The 25,463-nt window shown below is 51.8% G+C and overlaps 2 protein-coding genes across 6 annotated transcripts; one reads left to right on the forward strand and one right to left on the reverse strand.

Moving 5' to 3' along the window:
- Positions 1–63: 63 nt before the first annotated feature.
- Positions 64–14,590, forward strand: SH2D3A (SH2 domain containing 3A). Of its 4 annotated transcripts, XM_070373813.1 has the most exons (11): positions 76–185; positions 1,152–1,394; positions 3,820–3,956; positions 5,338–5,687; positions 6,096–6,172; positions 11,335–11,816; positions 11,949–12,064; positions 12,223–12,397; positions 12,481–12,592; positions 13,100–13,285; positions 14,089–14,590. In XM_070373813.1, exons 3-11 carry the CDS (start codon positions 3,888–3,890, stop codon positions 14,247–14,249), a joined length of 1,728 nt encoding a protein of 575 aa, XP_070229914.1. In that variant the 5' UTR covers positions 76–185; positions 1,152–1,394; positions 3,820–3,887; the 3' UTR covers positions 14,250–14,590. The 4 variants fall into 4 exon arrangements, with proteins under 4 accessions (XP_070229913.1, XP_070229915.1, XP_070229916.1 ...); XM_070373812.1 differs by lacking the exon at positions 1,152–1,394 and having other exon boundaries at positions 64–185; XM_070373814.1 differs by lacking the exon at positions 1,152–1,394 and having other exon boundaries at positions 64–185; positions 14,216–14,590.
- Positions 14,591–14,957: 367 nt separating this feature from the next.
- TRIP10 (thyroid hormone receptor interactor 10) lies at positions 14,958–24,788 on the reverse strand. Of its 2 annotated transcripts, XM_005890707.3 has the most exons (15): positions 24,651–24,788; positions 23,369–23,484; positions 23,228–23,284; positions 22,199–22,346; positions 22,059–22,121; positions 21,743–21,847; positions 21,523–21,651; positions 20,598–20,744; positions 20,280–20,474; positions 19,060–19,227; positions 18,688–18,797; positions 16,081–16,213; positions 15,710–15,855; positions 15,499–15,620; positions 14,958–15,369 (listed from the first exon to the last, which is right to left on the reverse strand). In XM_005890707.3, the coding sequence occupies exons 1-15, from the start codon at positions 24,672–24,674 to the stop codon at positions 15,221–15,223; spliced, it is 1,812 nt and encodes a 603-aa protein (XP_005890769.1). In that variant the 5' UTR covers positions 24,675–24,788; the 3' UTR covers positions 14,958–15,220. The 2 variants fall into 2 exon arrangements, with proteins under 2 accessions (XP_005890769.1, XP_005890770.1); XM_005890708.3 differs by lacking the exon at positions 19,060–19,227.
- Positions 24,789–25,463: the final 675 nt, after the last annotated feature.

The raw sequence follows: 25,463 nt of genomic DNA on the forward strand, positions 1-25,463 counted from the left end.
AAGGGCGGGGCCTGGAGGGGAGGGGTTTAAAGTGGGCGGGACCAGGTGATCGCGCTAGGAACCCTTCGGGCGCAGCAGGGAAAGGCTGGATCTGGTTGGGGCGGGGAGGGAGGGGTCGGGAGACGCAGAGCCTCAGGCTTCCGCCAGGCCCCAAGTTCTTGCGAGCTCCGCGGGTCCCGGCCCAGGTGAGTGAGGGGCCCCAAGCAGAGCCAGGACCGGGAGATTTGGTGGGGGTAGGGAGTTCTCTTTTCCAGGTGGGGCCACCTGCTCTCTGGAAGAATCTGTCTGTCCCCGCGCGTCCGCGAACGTAAAAGGGGTCACCTGATTGGGTCACTGTGCATCATGCATGTCCGTGTACCTGAACGTCCTCCTGCAAGCGTATTTTCTCTGCAACATGGACAGCCTCCTGCTTCCATGCCTGAGCAATGTTTTTAAACCACAAACCAGATCGTGACCCTCTCTCACTTCATACCTTTCCGTAGCGTCTCTTCCATCCCACCGAGACGAAAATTCGAGGTCCACCAGGTTCCTGCATCGTCTCTGCCTAACCTCACTGCTCTCCACTTCGCTCGTGGCTCACAGCATTGTCACACCTGCCTCCTTGACGACGTAAAATATAAAAAGCAAGCTCTGCACCTTTGCCCTCCCTGTATACCCCTCACCTGTACTGCTCTTTCTTCACATCTTTGCTTAACTGTTCCCCACCCCCGCCCCCCGCCCCTACTGAGATCTCAGGTCCCAAGTCACTTCGTGGGAGACAGCCTTCTGACTACTATTCATATTTAAGGTAGCCTCCCCCAGCCAGCCTCTCTTTATGTCTCCCTGTCTTATCACCTCCGTTGTTCACCCTTAGACATTATCTTCTTCATTCATCGTGCACTTATTTGTTTTGTGTGTCTCCTCCACCCGAGAGGCCTTGGTCTCATTCATCACTGTTTCTCCTTGGCACACAGTAACCATTCAACCAGTCAGTATTTTGCTCACGTTTGAGTCTCCGTGTCCACCTGTGTCCCTGTCTCGTGCAAGTGGCTGCCCCCTGTAGGAGTATATGGTCGATAGAAAATGAATAATCCCCTCCCTTCTTTCCCCAAACTTGCCTCTCACCCACCTCCTCTCTTGATTTCTGCCCCCTTCCTCTCTCTCCTGCCCAGATACCCAGAAATTATTCCAAACGATGCAGGACAGGTGGATGACTTAATTGGCCTGTAGCCGTCCTGTGACCACTCTGAGCTCCCCCTGCACAAACCAGAGTCAGTGATGCACCTTCACACCCACTAAGGGGCAGGCAAGACAGAGGACGCTGGAGTCAGAGGACTCTTAAAACCAAGGCCAGGCCAGGCCCAGCTGACAAACAGGAAGTGCACAGGTATCCAGGAGACACACCTGGTATTCAGGTATGTGGCGCCTGGAGCCAAAGCTCTGCTCAGCTCTCCCACCCCTTAAGCCACCTCGGACCAGTCTGGGAACTTCCAGGCCCTTTCAGCTGACTCAGGTCCTAAAAATCTTCGTGCTATTTCTCTGCAGATCCTTCCGGGCCCAGAAGGCCCTGGGGGTAGGGGAAGCAAGACACTTTCCCCACCGCCACCTCCCACTCCCTCTCCCCTTCTTTCCTCTCACCCAGAGCAGTTTTTTCACCAGATGCTTGAGAGACCCCGGGGCCTGAGGCATGAGCGATGATCAAGGGGTCCTAGAGTGTCCATGTCCTAAGTTTGATCACAGTAATAACGAATGAAAACCTGTAGATGTCTATTTGCTGTTTGCTGACCTGTCTACAAAAATGTGACCTTTTAATGGTCTTTTAAAATGGGTTTCCCCACTGGCTCAGTGGTAAAGAATTCACTTGCAACCCAGGATTTGGCTGGAGACACAGTTTGATGCCTGGGTCGGGAAGATCCTCTGGAGGAGAAAATGGCAAGCCACTCTGTTATTCTTGCCTGGAGAATCCCAGAGACAAAGAAACCTGCCAGGCTACAGTCAATGGGATCAGAGTCAGACACCACTGAGCGACTGAGCATACAAAATGACCTTATTGGAAAGCCACGCATGGGTTAAATTTTTTTGTACAATCTAAGAATCCTTGAGTGTGCCTACAGATCCCTGAGATGCTATGGGTTTTAGTAAATTTAATTCTCCCCAGCCTGGAATTTATTTCACCCCAAGAACCACCAGGCTTGAGACTTACCCAGTGCTTCGGTGGCTCTGCTCTCCCAAGGCAGGAGGCCTGGGTTCCATCCCTGGTCAGGGAATTAGATCCCACATGCCAGAACTAAGAGTTCTCATGCTGCAACTAAGACTCAGTGGAGCTAAATAAATAAATTAAATTAAAAAAAAATTTTTTTTTAAAGAACCACCTGACTTGGCCCCTTAAAATCCTCCCAACCTTTACCCACCCCCAAGACCTTCCCAGGTCACTGTAAGAAAAATCTTAACTCCACTGCTTGAATCTTCATATCTGATCCCTGATTTCATTTTTCCCCTTAGTTCTCTCAGATCTATTTTAGGCTTCCTTTTCTACTCACTGATTTTCCTAATCTCTGTCTTCTCAGCTAGAAGATGCCTAAGAGCAGGAATCTTGGTCTTGTTGTTCACTGCGAGGTCTCTAGTGCCTAGAAGGGGCTCCCGGCACAGAGTGGGTGCCGCATAAATATTCTTTTGAGTTAATTTGTTAATTAAATTTCTACAAAATATAGCACTATGTCATCTGCATTAAAAATTGCATTACATTTGAGATCATTGTCTTCTTCCTTCGCAAGAATCCCAGTGAATTTGCATGACTGTTTTCATGAAATCACAGCCTATTCTAAATTAAAGTTAGGGACTTCCCTGGCAGTCCAGTGGTTAAGACTCTGCACTTCCAAAGCAGGAGGTGCCAGTTTGATTCCTGGATGGGGAACTAAGACCCCAGATGCTGCATGGCGCAACCAAAAAATAATTAAAAAGAATAAATTAAATTTATTCATTTCATGCTTAGTCGCTCCGTCATGTCTGACTGTTTGCAACCCTTTGGATTGTAGTCTTCCTGGCTCCTCCGTCAATGGGATTTTTCAGGCAAGAATACTGGAATGGGTTGCCATTTCCTACTCCAGGGGATCTTCATGACCCAGGGATTGAACCCACGTCTCCTGTGTCACCTGCATTGCAGGTGGCTGCTTTACCCACTGAGCCATCCAGGAAGCCCCAAAGTTACTCATAGCTTGAATTTAATCTGATACATATATCAAATATAACTCATATAATTTATAATTAAAAATATATAATCTGACTATGGGTAACTTCTTTAACTTAATATAAATATATATTAACATTTATATTTAGAATATAAAATACACAAATGTTATATGTAAATATTTAAATACATTTATATATAATTATCGGAGAAGGCAATGGCACCCCACTCCAGTACTCCTGCCTGGAAAATCCCTTGGGTGGTGGAGCCTGGTAGGCTGCAGTCCATGGGGTCGTGAGGAGTTGGACACGACTGAGCGACTTCACTTTCACTTTTCACTTTCACGCATTGGAGAAGGAAATGGCAACCCACTCCGGTGTTCTTGCCTGGAGAATCCCAGGGACGGGGGAGCCTGGTGGGCTGCCGTCTATGGGGTCGCAGAGAGTTAGACACGACTGAAGCGACTTAGCAGTAGCAGTATATATAATTATATAAATATGCTGTGTATTAAAATGTAATATATATATACATATACAGAAAGCATTGCATTTTATGGTTTGATAAGATGTGGGCTGTTGTCTTCAAACTATGAGGAACATGAAAGGGCTGACCAAGCCATTCAGGAAGCAAGAATAATTATTCCTGTTTTACAGATGAGGAAGACTGAAGCCTGTTGGAAGTACAAAGCACAGACCCTGCACCCTCTGCCCCCGAGAGCTCCATGCAGGTGCCACAAGATGGAGAGGACTTTGTGGGCCAACCCTGGTACCACGGCCCCCTGTCCCGCCAGGTACCACTGCCTCTCACAGGACCACATACCATCTGATGGGGAATCTCACTCATCTTTGACTTATTGGGGACTCCTGGGTCCCAGATAAGGGCCTTAGGGTCAAGATCTATCAGAAAGAGTGACTTGAGGGCTGAGGATTGTTTTGCAACTTGGTCTATGTGGGATGTCACTTCTTATCTTTAACTTATCACTTCCTTTGGGATGGTGTTGAAGAAGGTGACAGGAGTTGAAGAGGGTACTAATGACTCCTCAAACCACCCTTTGGCCCTACTTGTCTCTCTGTCTCTCTCTGGATTCCAGGCCACCTGTGGCCGCCAGGGTCCCATTTCCCTCTCAATTCAAAGCACCTCATGCTCATCTCCAGCTTAGGAGTCACCTTCAGGAGTCCCAGGACCTGAGACATCTAATCAAATCATGAGAGGCAGTGTAGCTTAATGGTGAAAATCCCACACTTTAGCCACAAGCAGCCTGAGTTCAAATCCTATCCCTACAATTTATATTGGATATAAACTAGAGCAAGGTAGTTGATGTCTCTGGACCTCTGTTTTCCCATCTGTAAAATGGGCATAATAGTACCTACCTCTTATCCTTGGTAAAGGATGAAGTGAGTTCATACATTTTACACTTAAAACAGTGCCTGGCATATAATAAGGGCCATACAAGTGTCCTTTGCACATATTGGCCAGTCCCCAGCCTCCATCAGCAGCTCTGCTTTGCCCCTCTATGATGTTGTGACCCTCAGGCCCTGTTTTCAGCCACCATAGCTGGCATGATAGTGCTCTATTTTTATAAAGGTGAATTTCAAGGCCATGGTCTGTTTGGAAGAACCTAGCAAATGGCTTTTCTGAAAGCCACATTTGCATAACAAACTCAGCACTTGTCACCAGGTTAGAACTTGCATTAGTCAGCGTCATCTAGTGGCTGTAACAAACATTCCCACGCTGTCAACGACTCCATCAACATTTAAAGACTAGTTCATGTCGCAGTCTAAGAGGATGCAGAGCTTCAAAAGGAGTCAGACCCAAGCCCTTTCAGTCTTCTGCCTCCACTGCCCCCCAGGGCTCTGTGGGCGTCAACGGACAGATTCAGGAAGAAACCTGTAGGATTCTGCTAGACTTATTTCAAGGGCCAGGTCTGCCCATTCCCCACAGCACTCGTCCCACATCCCATTGGTCAGATCTTGTCACACGACAGTTAATCGCAAAGGGGCCTGGGAAATGTAGTGCGGAAGTATGTCCACTAGACAAGAAATTGTTTGGCCGAAAACTACCCAGTCTCTGGGGTGGCTTTTCTTGGGTTGGGGGGAGGGGTCGGGAGTCTCCATTAATTACTGATACGTGCTCATGCGTAAACCCTTGCCCCCCCGATCCTCCATCCCCAGAAGGCCGAGGACCTTCTCCAGCAAGATGGTGACTTCTTAGTTCGTGCGTCCAAGTCCCGTGGGGGCCACCCTGTCATCTCCTGCCGCTGGCGGGGCTCAGCCCTGCACTTCGAGGTGCTTCGTGTGGCCCTGAGGCCTCGGCCAGGCCGGCCCACAGCCCTCTTTCAGCTAGAGGATGAGCGTTTCCCCAGCCTGCCTGCCCTGGTTCGCAGCTATGTGATTGGCCAGCGTCCACTGTCCCAAGCCACAGGGGCTGTGGCCTCCAGGCCAGTGCCACGGCAAGGACTAATTCGACGCAGCTTTAGTGAGGACACCCTTCCAGACGACCCGGCTCGCACAGAGCCGCTCAGGTATTCAGAGGCTCTCTACATCCTGAAGACACCCAAGACCTCCCAGGGTTCTCCACCACTGTTCCTGTGTGTTCCAATAGTGGACGGCTCTGTCCACTATTGACATTTGTTGCCAGATTATTCTTGGTTGTGGGGGGCCATTCTGTGCATTGCAGGCTGTTGAACAGCATCCCTGGTCTCTTATCTACTAGATGCCAGTAGAATGCTCTGCACCCCTCCTCTTAGTTATGACAACCAAAACATATCTCCTGACATTGCCAAGTGTTCCCTGGGGCTAGCAAGCACCCTGGGGGATCCCCTGGTTCTGAGTGATGGGATGTAAGGTTTTCTGGGCACTGGTGGAGGCTATATGCTATCTAACTATCTGCTAGGAGTAGGACAACATATCTCCCTCCCTCTGTCCCCCAGGGATAGGAAGCGGAGTGATAGTCAGCCCGCAGGTTTGGAGCATATGTGGCGGTCACCAGAAGACCCTCCTGGACCAGGTAAAGGGTCTTCCAGAATAGGACATAGCTCCAAAACTCCTCTGCCACGCACTATCCAAGTGACACTGGGCAGGTGACAACCTGCTGGGAAAAAAGGATGGTGATGCTCTCAATGTTGTCACAGTGACTAAAACACATACAAGAACTCTGTAGGTGCTTAAAAGTATGGGTTTACAATGATTCCAAGAAACCCTCCATGCTCTAACCATAGCTAAGCTCTCTAATAATTCCATCCCTCATCCCCTGTTCACTCTGGCCACACAGACATCCTTTCAGTTGCTGATTGTTGTTGTTCAGTCTGCTGGAACCTTGTACATTTGTTCCTGCCTCAGGGCCTTTGCACTTGCTGGCCTCATCTTTGGAAAGCTCATTCCCTAACCTTTACCTGACTGTTTCTCATCTAACAGGAGTTCCTCAAAGCAGCTAACCCTGGCCATCCTACATAAAGGAGGAGTTCCCCTTGTGCCCTGACTGGCCTGTTGTCTCCCATTCAACATGAGCCCTCACTGTGTGTGTCAGAAACAATACTAAGTGCTGAGACACATCAATGAATAAGAATAACAAAGATCCCTGCTCGAGTGGAGCCAACATCCTATTAGAGAATGAAGGACCATGAACAACAGAAATGAGTCATATTTGTTGTTGTTGTTCATTTGCCAAATCATGTCCACTCTGTGATCCCATGGATACAGCACACCAAGCTTTCCTGTCCTTCACTATCTCTCAGAGTTTGCTCAAATTCTTGTCCATTGATTCAGTGATGCTCTCTAACCATCTCATCCTCTGTCACTCCCTTCTCCTTTTGCTTTCAATCTTTACCACCACCAAGGTCTTTTCCAATGAGTTGGCTCTTCCCATTAAGTGGCCAAAGCATTGGAGCTTCAGCTTTAGCATCCGTCCTTCCAGTGATTATTCAGGGTTGGTTTCATTTAGGATTAACTGGTTTGATCTTCATGCTGTCCAAGGGACGCTCAAGAGTCTTCTCCAACACCACAATTTAAGAGCATCAATTTTTTGGCACTCAGCCTTCTTTATGATCCAACTCTCATGTCCATACATGACTACTGGGAAAATCATAGCTTTGACAATACAGACCTTTGTCAGCACAGTGATGTCTCTGCTTTTTAATATGCTGTCTAAATTTGTCATGGCTTTCCTTCCAAGGAGCAAGCTTCTTTTAATTTCATAGCTGCAGTCACCATCCACAGTGATTTTGGAATCCAAGAAAATAAAATCTGTCACTCCTTCCACTTTTTCCCCTGCTGTTTGCCATGAAGTGATGGAACCAAATGCCATGATGTTTGTTTTTGGAATGTTGAGTTTTAAGCCAGCTTTTTCATCCTGCTCTTTCACCCTCATCAAGAGGCTCTTTAGTTCCTCTTCACTTTCTGCCATTAGAATGGCATCATCTGCATATCTGAGGTTGCTGATATTTTGCCCGGCAATCTTGATTCCAGCATGTAATTCATCCAGCCCAGCATTTCACATGATGTACTATGTATATAAGTTAAATAAACAGAGTGACAATATACACTCCTTTCCCAATTTTGAACCACTTTCAGTAAGATTATAACTGTTGCTTCTTGTCCAGCATACAGGTTTTTCAGGAGACAGGTAAGGTGGTCTGGTATTCCTGTTTTTTTAAGAGCTTTCCACAATTTGTTGTGTTCCACACAGTCAAAGGCTTTAGCATAGTCAATAAAGCAGAAGTAGATGTTTTTCTGGAATTCCCTAGCTTTCTCTATGACCCAACGAATGTTGGGGATTTAATCTCTGGTTCCTCTGCCTTTTCTAAACTCAGATTTTCTATCTAGAAGTTCTCAGTTCATGCACTGCTGAAGCCTAGCTTGAAGGATTTTGAGCATAACCTTACTACCATGTGAAATGAGTGCAACTGTATTGTAGTTTGAGCATTCTTAGAGAAGGAAATAACAACCCACTCTAGTATTCTTGCCTGGAGAATCCCATGGACGGAGGAACCTGGCAGGCTACAGTCCGTGGGGTCACAAAGAGTTGGACATGACTGAGCGACTTCACTTTTGAACATTCTTTGGCATTGCCCTTCTTTGGGACTAGAATGAAAACTAACCTTTTCCAGTCCTGTGGCCACTGCTGAGTTTTCCAAATTTGCTAATATATTGAGTACAGCACTTTAACAGCATCATCTTTTAGGATTTGAAATAGCTCAGTTGGAATTCCATCACCTCCACCAGCTTTGTTTGTAGTAATGCTTCCTAAGGCCCACTTGACTTCACACTCCAGGATGTCAGGCTCTAGGTGAGTGACCACACCATCATGGTTACCCGTGTCATTAAGACCTTTTTTTGTACAGTTCTTCTGTGTATTCTTGCCACCTCTTCTCAATAGCTTAGGTCCTTACCGTTTCTTTCCTTTATTGTGCCCATTCTCGCATGAAATGTTCCCTTGATATCTCAATTTTCTTGAAGAGATCTCTAGTCTTTCCCATGCTATTGTTTTCCTGTTTCTTGGCATTGTTCATTGAAGAAGGCCTTCTTATCTCTCCTTGCTATTCTCTGGAACTCTGCATTCAGTTGGGTATACCTTTCCCTTTCTCCCTTGCTTTTCACTTCTCTTCTTTCCTCGCTATTTGTAAAGCCTCCTCAGACAACCATTTTGCCTTCTTGCATTTCTTCTTCTTTGGGATGGTTATGGTTACTGCCTCCTGTACAATGTTACAAACCTCTGTCCATAGCTCTTCAGGTACTCATGTCTATCAGATTTAATCCCTTGAATCTATTTGTCACTTCCACTGTATAATCGTAAAGGATTTGATCTAGGTCATACCTGAATCAGAGAAGGCAATGGCAACCCACTCCAGTACTCTTGCCTGGAAAATCCCATGGACGGAGGAGCCTGGTAGGCTGCAGTCCATGGGGTCGTGAGGAGTTGGACACGACTGAGTGACTTCACTTTCACTTTTCACTTTCATGCATTGGAGAAAGAAATGGTAACCCACTCCAGTGTTCTTGCCTGGAGAATCCCAGGGACGGCGGAGCCTGGTGGGCTGCTGTCTATGGGGTCACACAGAGTTGGACACGACTGAAGCGACTTAGCAGCAGCAGCATACCTGAATGGCCTAATGTTTTTCCCCTACTTTCTCCAATTTAAGATTGAATTCTGCAATAAGGAGCTGATGATTTGAGCCACAGTGAGGTCTAGGTCTTGTTTTTCCTGACTGTATAGAGTTTCTTCATCTTCTGCTGCAAAGAATATAATCAATCTGATTTCCATATTGACCATTTGGTGATGTCTATGTGTAGAGTCGTCTCTTGTGTAGTTGGAAAGAGGTTTGCTGTGACCAGCATATTCTCTTGACAAATCTCTGTTAGCCTTTTCCCCGCTTCATTTTGTACTCCAAGGCCAGACTTTCTTGTTATTCCAGGTATCTCTTGACTTCCTACTTTTGCAACTCCCTATGATGAAAAAACATCTTTTTGGTGTTAGTTCTAAAGGTCTTGTAGGTCTTCACAGAAGGGTTCAACTTCATCTTCTCTGGCATTATAGGTTGGGGCATAGGTTTGAATCACTGCGATGTTGAATGGTTTGCCTTGGAAACGAACCAAGATCATTCTGTCATTTTTGTGATTGCACCCAAGTGCTGTGTTTCAGAGTGTCTTGTTGACTGTGAGGGCTACTCCATTTCTTCTAAGGGGTTCTTGCCCACAGTAGTAGATATAATGGTCATATGAATTAAATTTGCCCATTCTTGTCTATTTTAGTTCCCTGATCCCTAAAATGTTGATGTTTACTCTTGCCATCTCCTGCTTGACCACATCCAATTTACCTTGACTCATGGTGTGCTGCAGTTCATAGGGTCACAAAGAGTTGGACAACCTTAGCGACTGAACAGCAACAACAAATGGATCTAACATTCCAGGTTCTTACACAATATTGTTCTTTACAGCATTGACATTTACTTTCACCACCAGGCACATCCACAACTAAGCACCATTTCCCCTTTGGCCCAGCTGTTTCATTCTTTCTGGAGCTATTAATGATTGCCCTCCACTCTTCCCCAGTAGCATATTGGATACCTTCTGACCTGAGGGGCTTATCTTCCGGTGTTGTATCTTTTTGCCTTTTCATACTGTTCATGGGGTTCTAACAGCAAGAATACTGGAGTGGTTTGCCATTCCCTCCTCCAGTGGACCACTTTTTGTGATAACTCTTCACTGTGACCCATCTATCTTGGGTGGCCCTGCACGGCACGGCTCATAGCATCATTGAGTTATGCAAGCCACTTTGCCACTACGAGGCTGTGATCCATGAAGGGGAGTCAATTATGCTTTGGGTTAAAAATTAAAAGTAGGACAGAGCAAGGAGTATTACAGTTTTTAGTAGTAGTTAGGAAATTTTCTCATGGAGAAATACTTGAAGGAGATGAGGGAGGGAACGATGTGGATAATGGGGTGAGAGTGGCCCAGACAGAGAGAACAGTCAGAGCAAAGGAACTAGAATCAGAACAAGAGTCTGAACTGTTCATTGAACCAAAAAGAAGTTAGTGTAGCAGAAACAGTGGGAGTGAGAGGGAAGTCGGAGAGATATCAGGCTCAGATTGTGAGAGCTTTGACGGCTAACAAGAGGACTTTGGTCCTTATTCAGAGTGAGATGGGAACATTAGGGAGGTTTCAAACCCCCATAACAGGGTTGACTTAAATGTTTAGTAGATATAGTCTCCCAAAAGTCTGTGCACAGTTTTAAGTTAATAACCTCAGAAGTAAATATACCACAAACTTAACAGAAGACATCATTCGAAAGTTTGATAAATTCAGTTTCTTTGAGGCATATGTAACTTTGTGAATTTTGAGTGACGTATTTTTTTCATTTCAATTTTGTGTGGTCAGTGCTTACCATCTTCAATCAGAGGAGCAAAAAGGAAGAGTTCAGACTTAAAATGTAGTATTCAGAATTGGCAGAACTACATCCATGTCAGAGAAAGTTCATTTTCAGACCATTGGTAGGTATCTAGCATCGATGTTGGTGAAGCTGTTCAGCCTCAAAGCTGCAACAAGGTAACTTAGGATACCTGCTTATTGGCTGAATGAGTGCAGGAACCAGGAGGTTGGTAGCTCAGGAAGCCATCACCCCAGCCAGCTATCTTCTCTGTGTACCTCTTTCTCCCCCTCTTGTATGACCCCCAGGAGCCTCCACTGTACCTGCATCTGGCCTGCCTCGGACAGGTAGTGACCCCGTGATACTAAAGACCCCAGTTCCCTTGGGGTCCGTTGCTGACAGTCTCAGGGCCTCTGATGGGCAGCTTCATGCCAAGGCCCCAACCAAGCCACCTCGAACACCCTCATTGCTACTGCCTGATGCCTCTGGACGCCCCCCGACGTACTGTGAGCTGGTGCCCCGAGTGCTCAGGGTCCAAGGACCACCCCCTGGCCACAACTGCCCAGAGTCAGAGGTGCCCTGGTGGGAAGCCGAGGAGGAGAAAGAGGAGGACAGATGTTTTGCAAGACCACAGGCTGAGGTCTCTTTCTGTCTCCCTGACACCCCCTCCTGCCTGCTGGGCTCCCAGAATCGGCCTCTGGAACCCGAAGTCCTGCATACTCTCCGTGGCCTGTTCCTGGAACACCATCCTGGGAGCACAGCTCTCCACCTGCTATTGGTAGACTGCCAGGTGGGTCCCCCTACCAGGTTTCCCTCCCCAGGTAGAGCCTGAAGCCAGGGCATGACCAAACCCCACCTCACACCCATAGACTCACTCTGCTCCTTTAACGTCCCTACTCTTACCCCCACCCCCCATCACCAGGCCACAGGTGTCCTGGGAGTGACCAAGGCTCAGCGGGGCGCCATGGGGGTCGCCTCCGGTCTGGAGCTGCTCACACTTCCCCACGGGCATCGCTTGAGGTTGGAATTGCTGGAGAGGTGAGACAGCCACCTGAAATCCCCAGGGTCTTCAAACCTCCTCCCATTCCCGGTTCCCCAGGAAGGAGGGGAATGGGCAATGCCGCTGACTGTCCCTCCTCACCCCCACATCGCAAACCTCCCCACTGCCCCCAGACCCTTGCCCTCCGCCTCTACAGGCTCGAGACGCTGGCGTTGGCGGGGGCGCTGGCAGTGCTGGGCTGCGCAGGGCCGCTGGAAGAACGCGCGGCCGCCCTGAGGGGCCTGGTGGAGCTGGCCGTGGCGCTGCGGCCAGGGGCGGTGGGGGACCTGCCCGGACTGGCCGCGGTGATGGGCGCCTTGCTCATGCCCCAGGTGCGTGGGAAGCAAGGGAGGAGGCCGGAGTGCAAGAGATGGGGAAGAGTGGAAGGAAGGAGGGCTCACGTCTCTTCCTCCAGGTGTCGCGTTTGGAACGCACGTGGCGCCACCTGCGAAGGAGCCACACGGAGGCTGCGCTGGCCTTTGAGCAGGAGCTGAAGCCGCTGATGCGATCGCTGAACGAGGGCGCCGGTGAGTGGTGGCTTTCGAGGAGTGATAACCCTAACCAGAATCTGGATTCAGCCCTAAGCCCCGCCCGCCCGTGTCTTAGTCCCCGCCCCTGGGTCTCTCCTAGGCCACGCCCCCTGCCTAGGCCCGGCCCCTGACTCACATCCAGCAATGCGCTAGGCTCTGGCCTCCCGGTCTCGCGCCAAACCCTTGTTTCTGTCTCGGGCTCCACCTTGGCGGTACGAGTCGCCAGCTTGTTAGGTCCTAGGCCCCGCCCTCCGCGCTCTTGCCCCCGCCCTCTACGCGAGACTCTGCCCTGGACCCAACCCCTGGGCGGGCCTGTTCTAGGCTCCGCCCCAGCTTTAGGCCACACCCTTGTCCTCCTCTGGTCTGGGCTCGAGCCTCAGTGTCTGACCCAAACCCCACCCTCTGCCCTGCCCTAGGATGCCCTGGCCCCAGTATATGTTGAGTCCTCTTCACCCTAGGACCCGCACCCCGTCCCTAGCCCAGCCCAGACCCTTCCCCCAACAGGACCCAGCGATCCCGGCGAGGTGGCGCTGCCACACGTGGCACCCGCGGCGCGCCTGCTGGAGGGTGAGGAACTCCCGGGGCCCTTGGACGAGAGCTGCGAGCGGCTGCTGCGCACCCTGCACCGGGCGCGTCAGACGGCCCGGGACGCGCCCAGATTCCGCGAGGCGGTGGCGCGACGCCTGCGAGGTGAGCTCCTCCCCTTCGAGGGGTTGCCAGAGGATCCCCACTTTCGAAACAACCTGCATGCTCCAGCGCGGTAACCCCCAAATCCACCGGGCCAGAGACTAGACTCCTGTCACACCTCCCAGAGTCCCACCCAAACAGGGCGGGCCCCGGTCCCAGGAGTGTTCTCACCTCCACACACGCTACCGCCACCTGCAGCGTTGATGGGCACAGCACCCTCTGCCCCTCGGAGCCAAGCCCACAGGACTCCACCCCCACTCTCCCACCTGGGAAGGCCCTACCCCCAGAGGGTCTCAATTCCCCACAGGAATGCGAAGCTCCCTCCAAAATGACTCAGACCATCACTCTAGCAGAATAGCGCCCCCACTGTACTCAGAACCACACTTCTGTCCTGGGGCAGCCCTGCCTCCGAATCCCGCACTTGGGTGGTTCCTTAAGACCCTTCTTCTTCCAACATGGCCTAACCTCCTCCTCCCAAGTTTGTTAGGCAGGGTGGCCCCAAATTCCACCCTCAAGGCAGCTCCATGTCCAGGTTCAAGCCCTAAAGTAGGGGGCGCTCTGATGTGGCCCCTGAAACGGACTGGCCCCCATGCACCCTGGCAGAGCCCGCATCGACCAAGCCCTTCAACCACCGCCCCCCCGCCCCCGACTCCTGCAGACCTCTCCCCAGCTAACCCTGCCCGGTTGTTCAGATAATCTGGGGCAGAGTCCCTCCTGGGTCAAAGTCCAGAGGGAACCAGGCAGGTGTGGGAGGAGCAAAGCAAGTGCCTGGGCCCTACCCCCAGCTCACCTGGCCTCGCCCCCAGGATTCCGGCCCAACCCGGAGCTGACAGAGGCCCTGACCACTGGCTTCTTGAGGAGGTTGCTCTGGGGGAGCCGAGGGGCTGGGGCGCCATGGGCCACACGACTCGAAAAGTTCCATCGCGTCCTCAGCGTCCTCTCACAGCGCCTGGAGCCTGACCCTTGAAAGCACAAGCCCCCTTCTCACGCTGGATACCCAAGCATCTGGGGACCCCTGATGGAGACCAAGGAAGCCGTCCAAGTTTCTTCACCCAGCCAGATGCAGTGGGGACCTGCACCCTGCTGCACAGAAGGAGCGGACTGGTTTGCAAGAACCCACCTTGCACCCTAAAAAGGCATGTGGATCCTGGGAGTGGACAGCTCCTGCCTTACACTAGAAGACCCGGATGTCTGGAGGCTCTGCACACCCCACCCCACCCCTCAAGTGGTGAATGTATGTCTCTTAATGTTAAAGATAACTTGAAGATCTGTCTGTAAGAGGCCAGAGTTCAAGTGTTTTAAAAGCTGTGTGACTTTTATCAGATCACTTGACCTCTCTGTGCCCAGTTTCAATATAAAAGTGAGACTGTACTTTCTAAGGGTTATCATGGGAATGAAAACTCAACGTTTGAATGAGCTCCTGGGTGGAGAAGGCCTGGCACACAGTAGGTGCTCAGCAGATCTGAGCTGCAGGGAACACCAAAGGGGTGACATCCAGCACTCTCCTCCCTACCGGAGTCACAAACACTCGACTCCCAGCAAGGGGCAGAGCTTGTCCAAGGTGTACCCAGGTTCATTGCCACTTCCTCATTCCCCCCCACGTGGCCCTTAAGGAAGGTGATGTTTGAATATTCAGCCCCAGTATCCAAACCTCCTAATAAGCCACAGACTCCAAGAGTTTTTCATCATTTTTTATATAAAACAAAATGACCCTAGTCGAGCGGCAGGAAGAAAAAAGATTTGAAACATGAGTATGTACATCAATGGTAGAAGGCACAGCGGGTCCATCTGGGGAGAGGAGTGAGGGGGTGGGGGGCAGCAGGTTACACAGGTCTCAGCCAAAGCCACGGGGGCAGAAATAAAGTGCGTAGGTCCTGGGGCCCCCCGTGGCCCAGAAGCAGCAGCCAACAGCCCCCCTCTTCCCGCTTCCAGCAGGGTTCAGTTGAGCATGACGCGGAGGTAAGAGGTGGGCACGTAGCCCTCACCCCCCTGTTTCCGCCTGACCCGGGTCCACCCGTCGCCTTTGTCTTCTTCCATGAGACTGAGGTCCTCGCCCTCAGCCATGGAGATGGTGCCCTCGCTGGACCCTGTCACAGAATGGCAGTGGGCTCAGGTCTGCTGGAGGCGGGTCTCAACAGAGCCCAGCCCCAAATGCCACCCTCCCCTGCCCCTACCCTCCACCAAAGTCACCAATGTACCACCCAGGCTGTCCATACCTTCAAAGTGGTAGATGGCCACACAGTGACCAATGGGGGAGGCAGGCTCCTCCTCAAATTCCTCATCAAACTCCGTGTAGATGGGGGCATCCTGACCCTCCTCAGAGGGGGGCTCTTCAGAGCTGGTTGGAAAAGGCAAAGCAGTGAGAATAGGCACCCCTTACCAGGGTCCCGGGTCTGGGGACAGACCCAACCTGGCCTCCCTGCTCACCTCTCCTTGTTCTCTTGCGATCCACTGTTGCTGTTGCTGCTGCTGTCTGGCGGCGCGCTGGCTGGGGGGTCTGGAGGCCGGGTGTGCCGGCCCAGGGTGTCTCCCCGGTTGCTTAGGACCCGGCTCTCAGCTTCTGCCAGCCAAGCCTGAAAGGAGGGGACTGCACACTCAGCTCCAGGGCCAGGCTCTGGGGTCAGCCCACTCTGGGCCTGGAGGTTTCCTGAGATCACCCATGTACACCAGAGGCAGTGATGAGAAACAGCTGGAGCCCCCACCACCTACAACTCCCTGTCCCTCATTCTCCCCCTCCCCACCAGGCAGTGACTCAGCCAGGCCTGCCGGCCCCGCCTCTCCCCAGGGTCTGCCCTGACCTCATACTTCTGTACTTCCAGTTTCAGCCGTTCGATGTTGTTCAGGGTTTCCGTGATCCGGGGTTCCAAGCTGGCTGGGTCTCCCATCTGGGGTGTCTTTTCATACACATCCTTCATTTTCTTCAGGGCCTCCCTAGGGTGAGACAGATGGAGGAGAAAGAAATCCATGTGATTTAACAAACAAAAAAAGATGGGCTTTGCTTCAGGGAGCTCAGCCAGTGCTTCATAGCCTGGATTCAAATCCCAGAGCGGGCATTTCCTAGTTGTTCCAAAACTGTGTCTCAGTAGGCTTGTCTGTGAAAGGAGAATAATGGTATCTATATGTGTTGTGAAGATGAGAGCAGTGCCTTTACTGGAGTATAACTATGCTGGAGTATAGTTGCTGTACAATGTTGCGTTAGCAAAGTGAATCAGCTCACATGTACACATATATCCCCTCTTTTTTTGGATTTCTTTCCCATTTAGTCCACCACAGTGCATTGAGTAGAGGTCCCTGTGCTATACAGTAGGTTCTCATTAGTTATCTATTTTATACGTAGTAGTGTATATAGGGGGCTTCCCAGGTGGCGCTAGTGGTAAGAACCACTCATGCAAGAGATGCAGGACATGCGGGTTTGATCCCTGGGTCAGAAGATCCCCTGCAGAAGGAAATGGCAACCCACTCCAGTATTCTTGCCTGGAAAATTCCATGGACAGAGGAGCCTGGAGGGCTACAGTTCATGGGGGTCGCAAAGAGTCTGACATAACTGAGCAACTAACACTTTCAGATTTTCATACTGAGTGCACACAGCATACCAGAAACCCATTCTAGGCATGAGAAATACAGCACTAAACAGAACTATGTGGATCCTACCTCTCAGGTAGGATACACATTGTCTCCTATGTGTATCACAGTCTCTCAGGAAAACAGGAATTCTAATGATCCATGTAAGGAGTTAGAAGCTTTATAAATGCTAGGTATTATTATTATTATTATCATTAGTCTCCTGTCCCTGCTTCCTCCATGTCTATATATACAGATGGTAATTGTTACACGCATGGACCTCTGGACGATGACAAACCTGGGTTCAACTTCTTCCCAGTCCTAATACCTGATGCACATTACAGATGAGGAAACTGGAAAGAGCTAGAATAAAGGCCAGTCCATTTGGACTCCAGAGCATGCACCAGTAACCCCAACATCATAAAAATCTCAGGAATGGGGACTTCTCTGGTGGTCTAGTGGTTAAGAGTCTGCACTTCCCCTGCAGGGGGCGCAGGTTCCATCCCTGGTAGGGAACGAAGACCCAGGATGCTGCTTGAGGTGCAGCCAAAAATTAAAAAAAAAAAAAACGAAACGAAACACTCAGGAACAATAATCAAATGGAACTTTACACCAATAAAAGCCATTTTGTACAAGGAGTTCTGTGCAAAACAGCAAAATATCATTTGGCTGCCTATCTGCAAGTGGCAAACGTCACTCTTATTATGTAAGAGGACTGGGAAGAGAATCTTGCTGCTTGGAAAGTGTGAGTAAAGATTTTCTTTCTTTTTTTTTTAATCTGGCAGGTTTTTTTATTGTTAATATTCTAAGTGTTTTGAGTTATTCCATGAAAAAACCATATGCTTATTTTTTCTTTTAGCCAATGAATGGAGTGAATAAGACTCATAGATGTTTTTGATATTGAACCATCTTTGCATGGCTGGGCTAACCCCACTGATCATGATTTTGTTTGTTTGTTTTTTATTATTATTCTTTATTGTGGTATATACATAATATAAAATTTCCCATTTGTGCTATTTTTAAGTGTACAGATCCATGGCATTAAATTCATTCATGGAGTTGGGCAATCACCATCACCACATGATATAATACTGTTTTTAATACATTGCTGGACTTGGATTGGCTAGGATTTTGCAATCTAAGATCGTTAAGTTAATTAAATAAATCCATAATTTGATTTTCTTGAATTCTTGCTAACTCAGTTTTGGAACTGAGATTCCACCAGCCTCCTAAATGAACTGGCAGCTTTCACTCTTTTTTTTTTCTCCCAGTCTTTTTGGCAGCATGTGGGATCTTCATTCTCTGACCAGGGATTGAACCTGTGCTCCCTGCATTGGCAGCATAGAGTCTTAAACACCGGACCTCCAGGGAAGTCCCTTTCACTTTTTTTCTGTTTCCTAGAATGACTTGTATAAGGTGGGAAGAAACTGTTTCTTCTACTTGCTGCTGCTGCTGCTAAGTCACTTCAGTCGTGTCCGACTCTGTGCGACCCCATAGACAGCAGCCCACCAGGCTCCCCCATCCCTGGGATTCTCCAGGCAAGAACACTGGAGTGGGTTGCCATTTCCTTCTCTAAGGCATGAAAGTGAAAAGTGAAAGTGAAGTCCCTCAGTCCTGTCCGACTCTTATCGACCCCATGGACGGCAGCCTACCAGGCTCCTCCGTCCATGGGATTTTCCAGGCACGAGTACTGGAGTGCGGTGCCATCGCCTTCTCCACTTCTACTTGCAGTTCACCTTATAAACCCATTGGGGCCTGGGGTTTGTTAGATCTTTGGGTACCATTTCAGTGTGAATCATTTATCCTTTCACCTTGTTCCTTACCTGCTCAGCCCCTCACCTTACCTCTGGTCCATCTCCTTCTGTAGTTCACGGTTCCGTTCTTCCAGCTGCTGCTGCAGTCGCTTTCTCTGCTGCTCCGGGGGCAAGTGGCTGAAATCCTCAGTCACCACTGTCTGCGAGGTGGAAGAGGATTGAGCTCCGGAACACAGAGTTTGAGCTCCCAGGTCTAAGATAGGCCTAAGACACACCGAGTCCACCTTCCTCCCTGCCCAAGGTTCTTGGGGGGCAAGGCCATGCACAGAGCGAAGCAGGTCCAGGTGGGGCCTTGGAAGGAGGGGGCCCAGCCTGCGGCAGGAAGCGAGCCCAGGGTCCCGCCACCCGGCCGCTGGGCGGGCTGGGGCCGCCCCCTCCTCCTCCCCCAGAGGCCTCACTTACCCCACGGCTGCCTCGAAGGCTGCGGAAGGATGCTAGCCGCGGTTTGACCGACTTACTGATCTCGCTCAGTATGGCCAAGGGGTCGAGGCCGGAGCGGGGGGACGGGGGTCCATTAGGTAATGCCGAGGGCAGGGGGCCCCCCAGGGGGGAGAGAGGTGGGGGACATGGCTACCGGCAGGGGCCAGGGAGGGCATGGGTCAGAAGGGTCGGGAGGATGTAGAGAACAAAGACGGATGGACGGACGGATGGACGGCGGATGGACGCAATAAAGAAAAAAGAAAAAAAAACCAAATGGAGAAAAGAAAAAAAAAAAAGTAAGAAAACCACAACTCAAGATACACAGTCACACACACAGAAAATGCATGCAAAGAGCAACACAAAAATCTGGGAGGTGACGGGAGGGCATTAGATTGTGAGCCAGAAGGCCAGACCCCTCCCCCTCTACCCCCCAACACTTCCCACCTCCCTTGCATCCTATGTCCAGTTTCTAGAATGGAGCCTGGGGGCACAGGGAGGCCCATGTTTCTCTGCCCCACACCCAACCCCAGCTTTCTGGGCTCACAGTCTAGAAGGTGGAAGGAGAGGCATGCAGAAATCAAGGTCTCAGACAAAAATGGGGCCATAGATGTCAAGGGCAAGCTAAGAGAAGGGTCAAAGGCATGAAATACCAAAAGGGCTACAGCTGGGGTTTAAGCTAGGGGATTCAAAGCATATGTCGACAGGGATCGAAAGTATGAAACAGAAGTCAAAGGTATAAATTGGGCAGAGGAGGGGGTTGTCAAAGGTAGAAACCAGGGGCGTCCAGGTATGTGCCTGACATTGAAAGCCAAAAATCCCAAGAAAAACCAGCCTGAGGTTAGGGGGCCCAAAGACTCATCAGAGGGTTGAAGAGACTCAAGGGGAGTCCCTAGGGCTGGTGTCCCAAGCCCTCACCCAGCCCTGAACCCCAAAGCAGGTCTCTTCTCTCAGCCTCCTGAGAAGGAGCAGACAGACGCCACAGGCCCTCCCCTGTCAATCCGCCCCCACCCCACCCCCCCACAGCCTCGGGGGACTCCCAGACCAATGGCCCAGCCGCCTTCCTTCCCTCCAGCCCGGGCTAGCAGCCAAGAGGAAAATTCCTGCCCGGGACTCAGCGTTCCGGCGGCTGGGGCTGACTCAGTGTGGGCCCCTGCTGTCCCCACTCACACCCAGCCCTCCACCCTGAGGGCCCCGGCCCCCACCTTGTTCTTCTTGCCGAATGGCCAGCGCTTAGCCCGGCTGCGGCTCGTGCCTCGGAGCTCTGGCCGTCCATCGGAGGGGGTACCCAGGCTGCTGTCCGAGGGCACACGGTTCATGGGCTGGCTAAAGTCTTCGAATTCCACATCACCCGGACGGGCAAAGCCTGACTTGTGCAGCTCAATTAGGACCTGGGAATCCTGGGGATGGTGAGGGGCAATCAGGGGCAAGACTGGGGGTCCAGCCTTCGGACTCCTACTTCTGCATACCACCCCCAACCACTGCTTGTGCCCCGTGGTCCACTGCCAGGACCAGGTACCCACATTCTTGGCATTCACAGCATCTGCCGCCACCTTCATGCCCTCCAAACACTTGGCGATGATGGGTACCACCTCCAGCTCAGTCTCTGACAGGAGCCCGTAACCAGCCCCCAGGTGGGTGGCCCGCCGCTCGTCCATGTCCTGCAGCTTCTATAGAGACAGGGGGCACGGTTCTCAGGGGCATTGGTCGAGGGGCTGGTGGCAGAGTGATTCCCTCCTGAGCATAATGGAGCCCCACACTGACCACAGCCCCAAGCCCAGTTTAGCAGGGAAAACACAGAATTGAACACAGAGACTTCAAGCTCAGTGTGGTCAGGGGAGAAATTTCAGAGGCCAGGAAGATGTCAGAGAGGAATTTGAGGCCCTCCTTTTGCCTAGGGAGTCAGGAAAGGCTCCTCAAAGGAGGTGAAAATGTAGCTACGAAGGGACTTCCCCAGTGGTCCAGTGGCTAAGGCACTGCATTCCCAACGCAAGGGGTCCAGGTTCAATCCCTGGTCAGGGAACTAGATCCCACATGCTGCAACTAAGACAAGGTGCAGCCTAATTAATTAATTTTAAAAATATACTAAGAAAAAAACACAGCCAGGAATTTCAAGAAAAAAGCAGACCCAACACAGATACTCCCAGTCTCAGTGTTGGGATAGAGAGTAGAGTACAGAGCTGAAACAGGAGAAGGGAAATTTGAGATCTTCCAGAGGGTTTGTTAGAATTGGGGCTTGGAAGAATGTAGGAATTACAAAAGGAAAGAACGACATCCCTGGCAGAAAGAACAGCTTGAATAAAATCGGAGAACACTTGACTATTTGGTTCTAACTCCTTTACAATTTAGAGATTAGGACATTACAGCTGGGGTTTTGACAAGTGTATAGGAGTTGGTTACCTCTGGGGTTCTCTAGGGAAGGTGGGACTGGGGGTTTGTAGCACTCACATCAAATATCTGGGGCATCTGGGAAAAATAGAAGTGAGACTGGTCACGGTTGAAGCGCTGTAGTTGGGCTGCATACTCATTTTTGCTTTCTTCTGCCATATGACTCCGAAGGTGGGCTTGTTGTTTGGCCTGAGGAATATCGAGGTGGGGGGAAGGTCATAGCCCAGTTCTGGCCTTGCCTAACCCTGACCCCCAAGCCTGTCTCAGACCCCACAGGCACCTTCTCCACATCAGCCTTGGTGGCGTTGATATCCTGGTCAAGCCTCTCAGCGGTCTGGGCTGCCTTCTCAGCCTCCCTGCAGTCCCGTTCAAATTTACGTTTACTCTGTGTTGGAGACAGAACCGGAATGAAGGAGCTGCCCGCCATGGTTTCAGGGACTGGGGGGAAGTCACCAGCAACTGGGAGTCAGGGTGGGGACAACAGGCAGGTTGGAAACCCACAGGAGAGGAGGGGTCCCGGCCAGACGAAGTGAATCGACAACCTTCACCCAGCTGCTCGGGGCCAGAGCCTCGCTTCTCCACACCCACAGACTCACATTCTCCAGCTGCTTGAAGCCACTTTCCAGCTGCTGCTGGGCCCGACGACCTTCTTGGAAGTGCTATGGGAAGAGGGGGCGATAAGGCTCACCCTGATGTCAGGGGACCCTTGGGAAGCCCCAGAGAAGGGATCACCCACCATCTTTCTCTCCTGTTTCATCTCCTGCGAGTACTTGGCCAGCTCCAGACATACACGCACGCTGAGGTTCTCAGCCACCAGCTCCCGCTGGCCGGCAAAATCATTCACCTCCTGCAGAATCTGCACGAAGGACTGTTGCTGGCTGAACCTGGGGTGGGATGGAGGCGGGATGGGGGCTGGGGGTCAGGACCCCTGGGAACCACAAGCCCGCAGACCCACCTCCATATGAGAAAGCGTGAGCCCCAAGACATTCACCCCAGAAGCAACGATAAATTCTGGCCCACACCCCCAGCCCTCGAGGGGGACACAGAAACTCAGAATTCTCAGAATTTGGGGAGGTCTTAGAAAGGGGATATGATGCTTACACCATCTTTTTGCATCACTCTCGTGGTGTCAGTAGCAGCATCGTATAATCAAATATTATAAATGCTTTTGCAAGAAGCATTAGTATTCACATAAGTGAGATAAAATCCAAGAAGACCCTAATGAACTTAATTAACTTCATGTCAGTTCAGGTCTTGAGATTGCCTCCAAACAAGTGACCAGAAAACCTTTTGCTTTCTAGAGCTTTGGGGGTTTCCGGAACTGGAATAAAGTGAAATAAGCCAGGCATTGTTTTAACACACTATCTTAACCTTCATATGAGCCCCTACAAGGACATCGTCATCCCCAATTCACAGGAGAGGAAAACCAAGGCTCACAACATGAGTCACTTGCCCAGAGTCACTCATTTAATAACTGTGGGAGCCTCTCCCATTTAATAGGCGAGGGAAACGGAGGCTGAGAACTGAAGTCAAGTGGCCAAAGCAGTTCAGCTGGAAAGTAGTGGATTTAGAATTCCAAGCCAGGTAATTCGGTTCCTGCATCCAAGCTCACGCCTCTAGGTGGAACTGGGGTGAGAAGTGAGGGATCTGTTTGCGGGGAGCCCAGCTTGAGAGAGAGAGCCCAGCTTGAGAGAGAGAGGAAGTGGGTCCCATACCCCTGGCCCTCCCAAATCTAGCCCTGTATCCATCCGGTGTTCGTTCTTACTTGGATTCAGGGTCATCTTTGGCAGGTCTTTTGGGCATGTATTTTTTCACCAGGCTCCTACGGAGAGAGGTAGGAAGGCTGAGCCCCCAGTCCTCCAACCGCTCCCCCTAACCCCAGGGCGCGGCCACCTTAGGGTCTCACCGCAGTTGCTTTGCATAAGCCTGCTCCACCTCCGTCCGCTCTTTCACGAACTTCACGTATCTGTCCAACAGGTCCAGACCCCACTGCGTGTGCCGCTCGAGCACCTCAAACTGATCCTAGCAGGGGGATTGGGAGGACCAAGGTCAGGACCCGGGGACCCCACAGCCGCCGACCCAGCGGCAAGGGAGCCTCCTGGCTCCGAGCTCCAAGAAGGAGTGGCTTCCCGGCCCCGCCCCGGAGCGGTGCGGGGGGAGGCAGGAAACCGGCGGGAACCCCCTCCCCTTCCCGGGAAGGGCCAGAGAACTGGGGCGGGGCCCCAGCCGGACTACAGGGTCCCCTCTCCCGGCGTCCAAGAGGGGTGTGGAATGGGGCAAGGCCACTCCCCCTGCCCCGGGTCCCCTAATCCCCCCCAGATTCCGGAAAATCCGGCCGGCCTGGCGTGAGTCAGGGCCAGAGGGGCAGGGTTCCCTGCAGCTTGGGGGGGCCCTAGAATGGTGGGAGCGCGGGCATCAGGTTCCCCCGGTCGCCACGCTTCCCAGGGTCCCCCCAGGGGCGACTCAGTTTTCCTCACTGACTCCACTTTACCTCCAAAAGAAATCCCAGAGTTGGTGTTGGGGGGACGATCTAGTTAACCCAGGGCACCCAGGAACCCAGGAGGCCACCGCCCCCAGAAAGAGGAGGGGTCAGAGGTTCCGGCTAGGAAAGGGGGAAAAAGTTCTGGGGCTTCCAGGGCATAGGTTCGAGGCGATTGGTGGCGGCCCCTCCCAGTGCCTAAGGAGGGCTGGGGGAGGGGGCTGAGGCCGAGGCTCGCAGCCCCCTCCCCCCTACAGCGTCCCAATCCCTAATTGTAGATTAGAGGCGACGTGAAGGCGGTTTGGACTTCCAGGTCCCACGTGGGGTTGGAAGTGGCCAGCGGGCCCCCTCCCCCGCCCCAGCCGGACAGGCGGACGGCGGGCAGGGACCCAGGGGCCGTAAGATAAGCCGCCGGCCCAGTCAGGGCGCTCAAAATAGGTGACCTCTCCCGGCTGCTCAGGCCTGGTCCCAGGACTTCTTCTGCCCTCCTCACTATGAACCCCGTACCTCAGTTTCCCAGCGCGGCAACTGAAAGGTCGCCCTCCGCTCCGGGGCGTCCTGAACCGCCCTGGGAAACTCCGCGGAGAGAGGGGATTCCAGGGGTCGGTGGAAGGAAACGCGCAGAGATCCCGCTGGGGTACTGCAGGGGCAAATCGTGGGTCTGGACCCCAGGAAGGGAGGAACTTGGAGTCAAGCGGAACAGACTCACCCACAGTTCGGTGCCCCAATCCATGCTGCTCCTGCCGCGGCCGACGCCTCCACCGCACCCGGTCCCTGACGCCCGCCGCCGCCGGGAGACTCAGCCCAGGGCGAGGAGCCCGACCCCGCCCCGCTAAAGGCCCCGCCCACTCCAAGCTCTGCCACGCCCCGTACACTCTGCCACGCCCCCGCACTCTTGGAGCCCTGGCACGGCCCCCTGAAAGCAAGAACCCCCTCCAAGGAGGCGGGCCCCAACGGACGCCCCGCCCCTTCTTAAAGGAATGCGCGCCACCCGACGCCACTGGACAGACCCCTTAAAGGACCCCCATCCATTTTCCAAATCCCTGGGACCCTTTTGTCCACCCCATCCCTGACCCCGCCCTGGACGGTTTTTCTTTTCCTCTTTCTTTTCAATCATTCATTAAAGGGCCAAGACACTAAAGCCCCAACCCAGGAGGTTTTCCCCCCACTCCATCGCAGGGAGAACTGAGGTCACCCCGCTCTTGCGGGCCGGCCTGGCTCCAGACGTCTACGTTCGTCCCACTAATGGTCTGGTCCCTCCGGCCACAGGGCGGATGGGAGGACTTCGATCCTGTCCAGGACGCGCCTCCGCCAAGGCCGGGTCCATTAGTGCCCCTACCGCATCCTGCCTCCCTCCCTAAAGTCTACGCCGGGAAACTGAGGACGGGCTGTCCTTGGGGCGTCAGGCCCAGGCCTTTACTCGGCTCCCATACAGTTCGAGCTTGCACCTGCCCATTTCCCAGTCTCATCCATTAAGGCCCAATCAGGTTTAATAGTTTGCATAGACCCTAGTATTCCTACT

Source organism: Bos mutus, chromosome 7, assembly GCF_027580195.1.
Source record: "Bos mutus isolate GX-2022 chromosome 7, NWIPB_WYAK_1.1, whole genome shotgun sequence".
NCBI lineage: Eukaryota > Metazoa > Chordata > Mammalia > Artiodactyla > Bovidae > Bos > Bos mutus.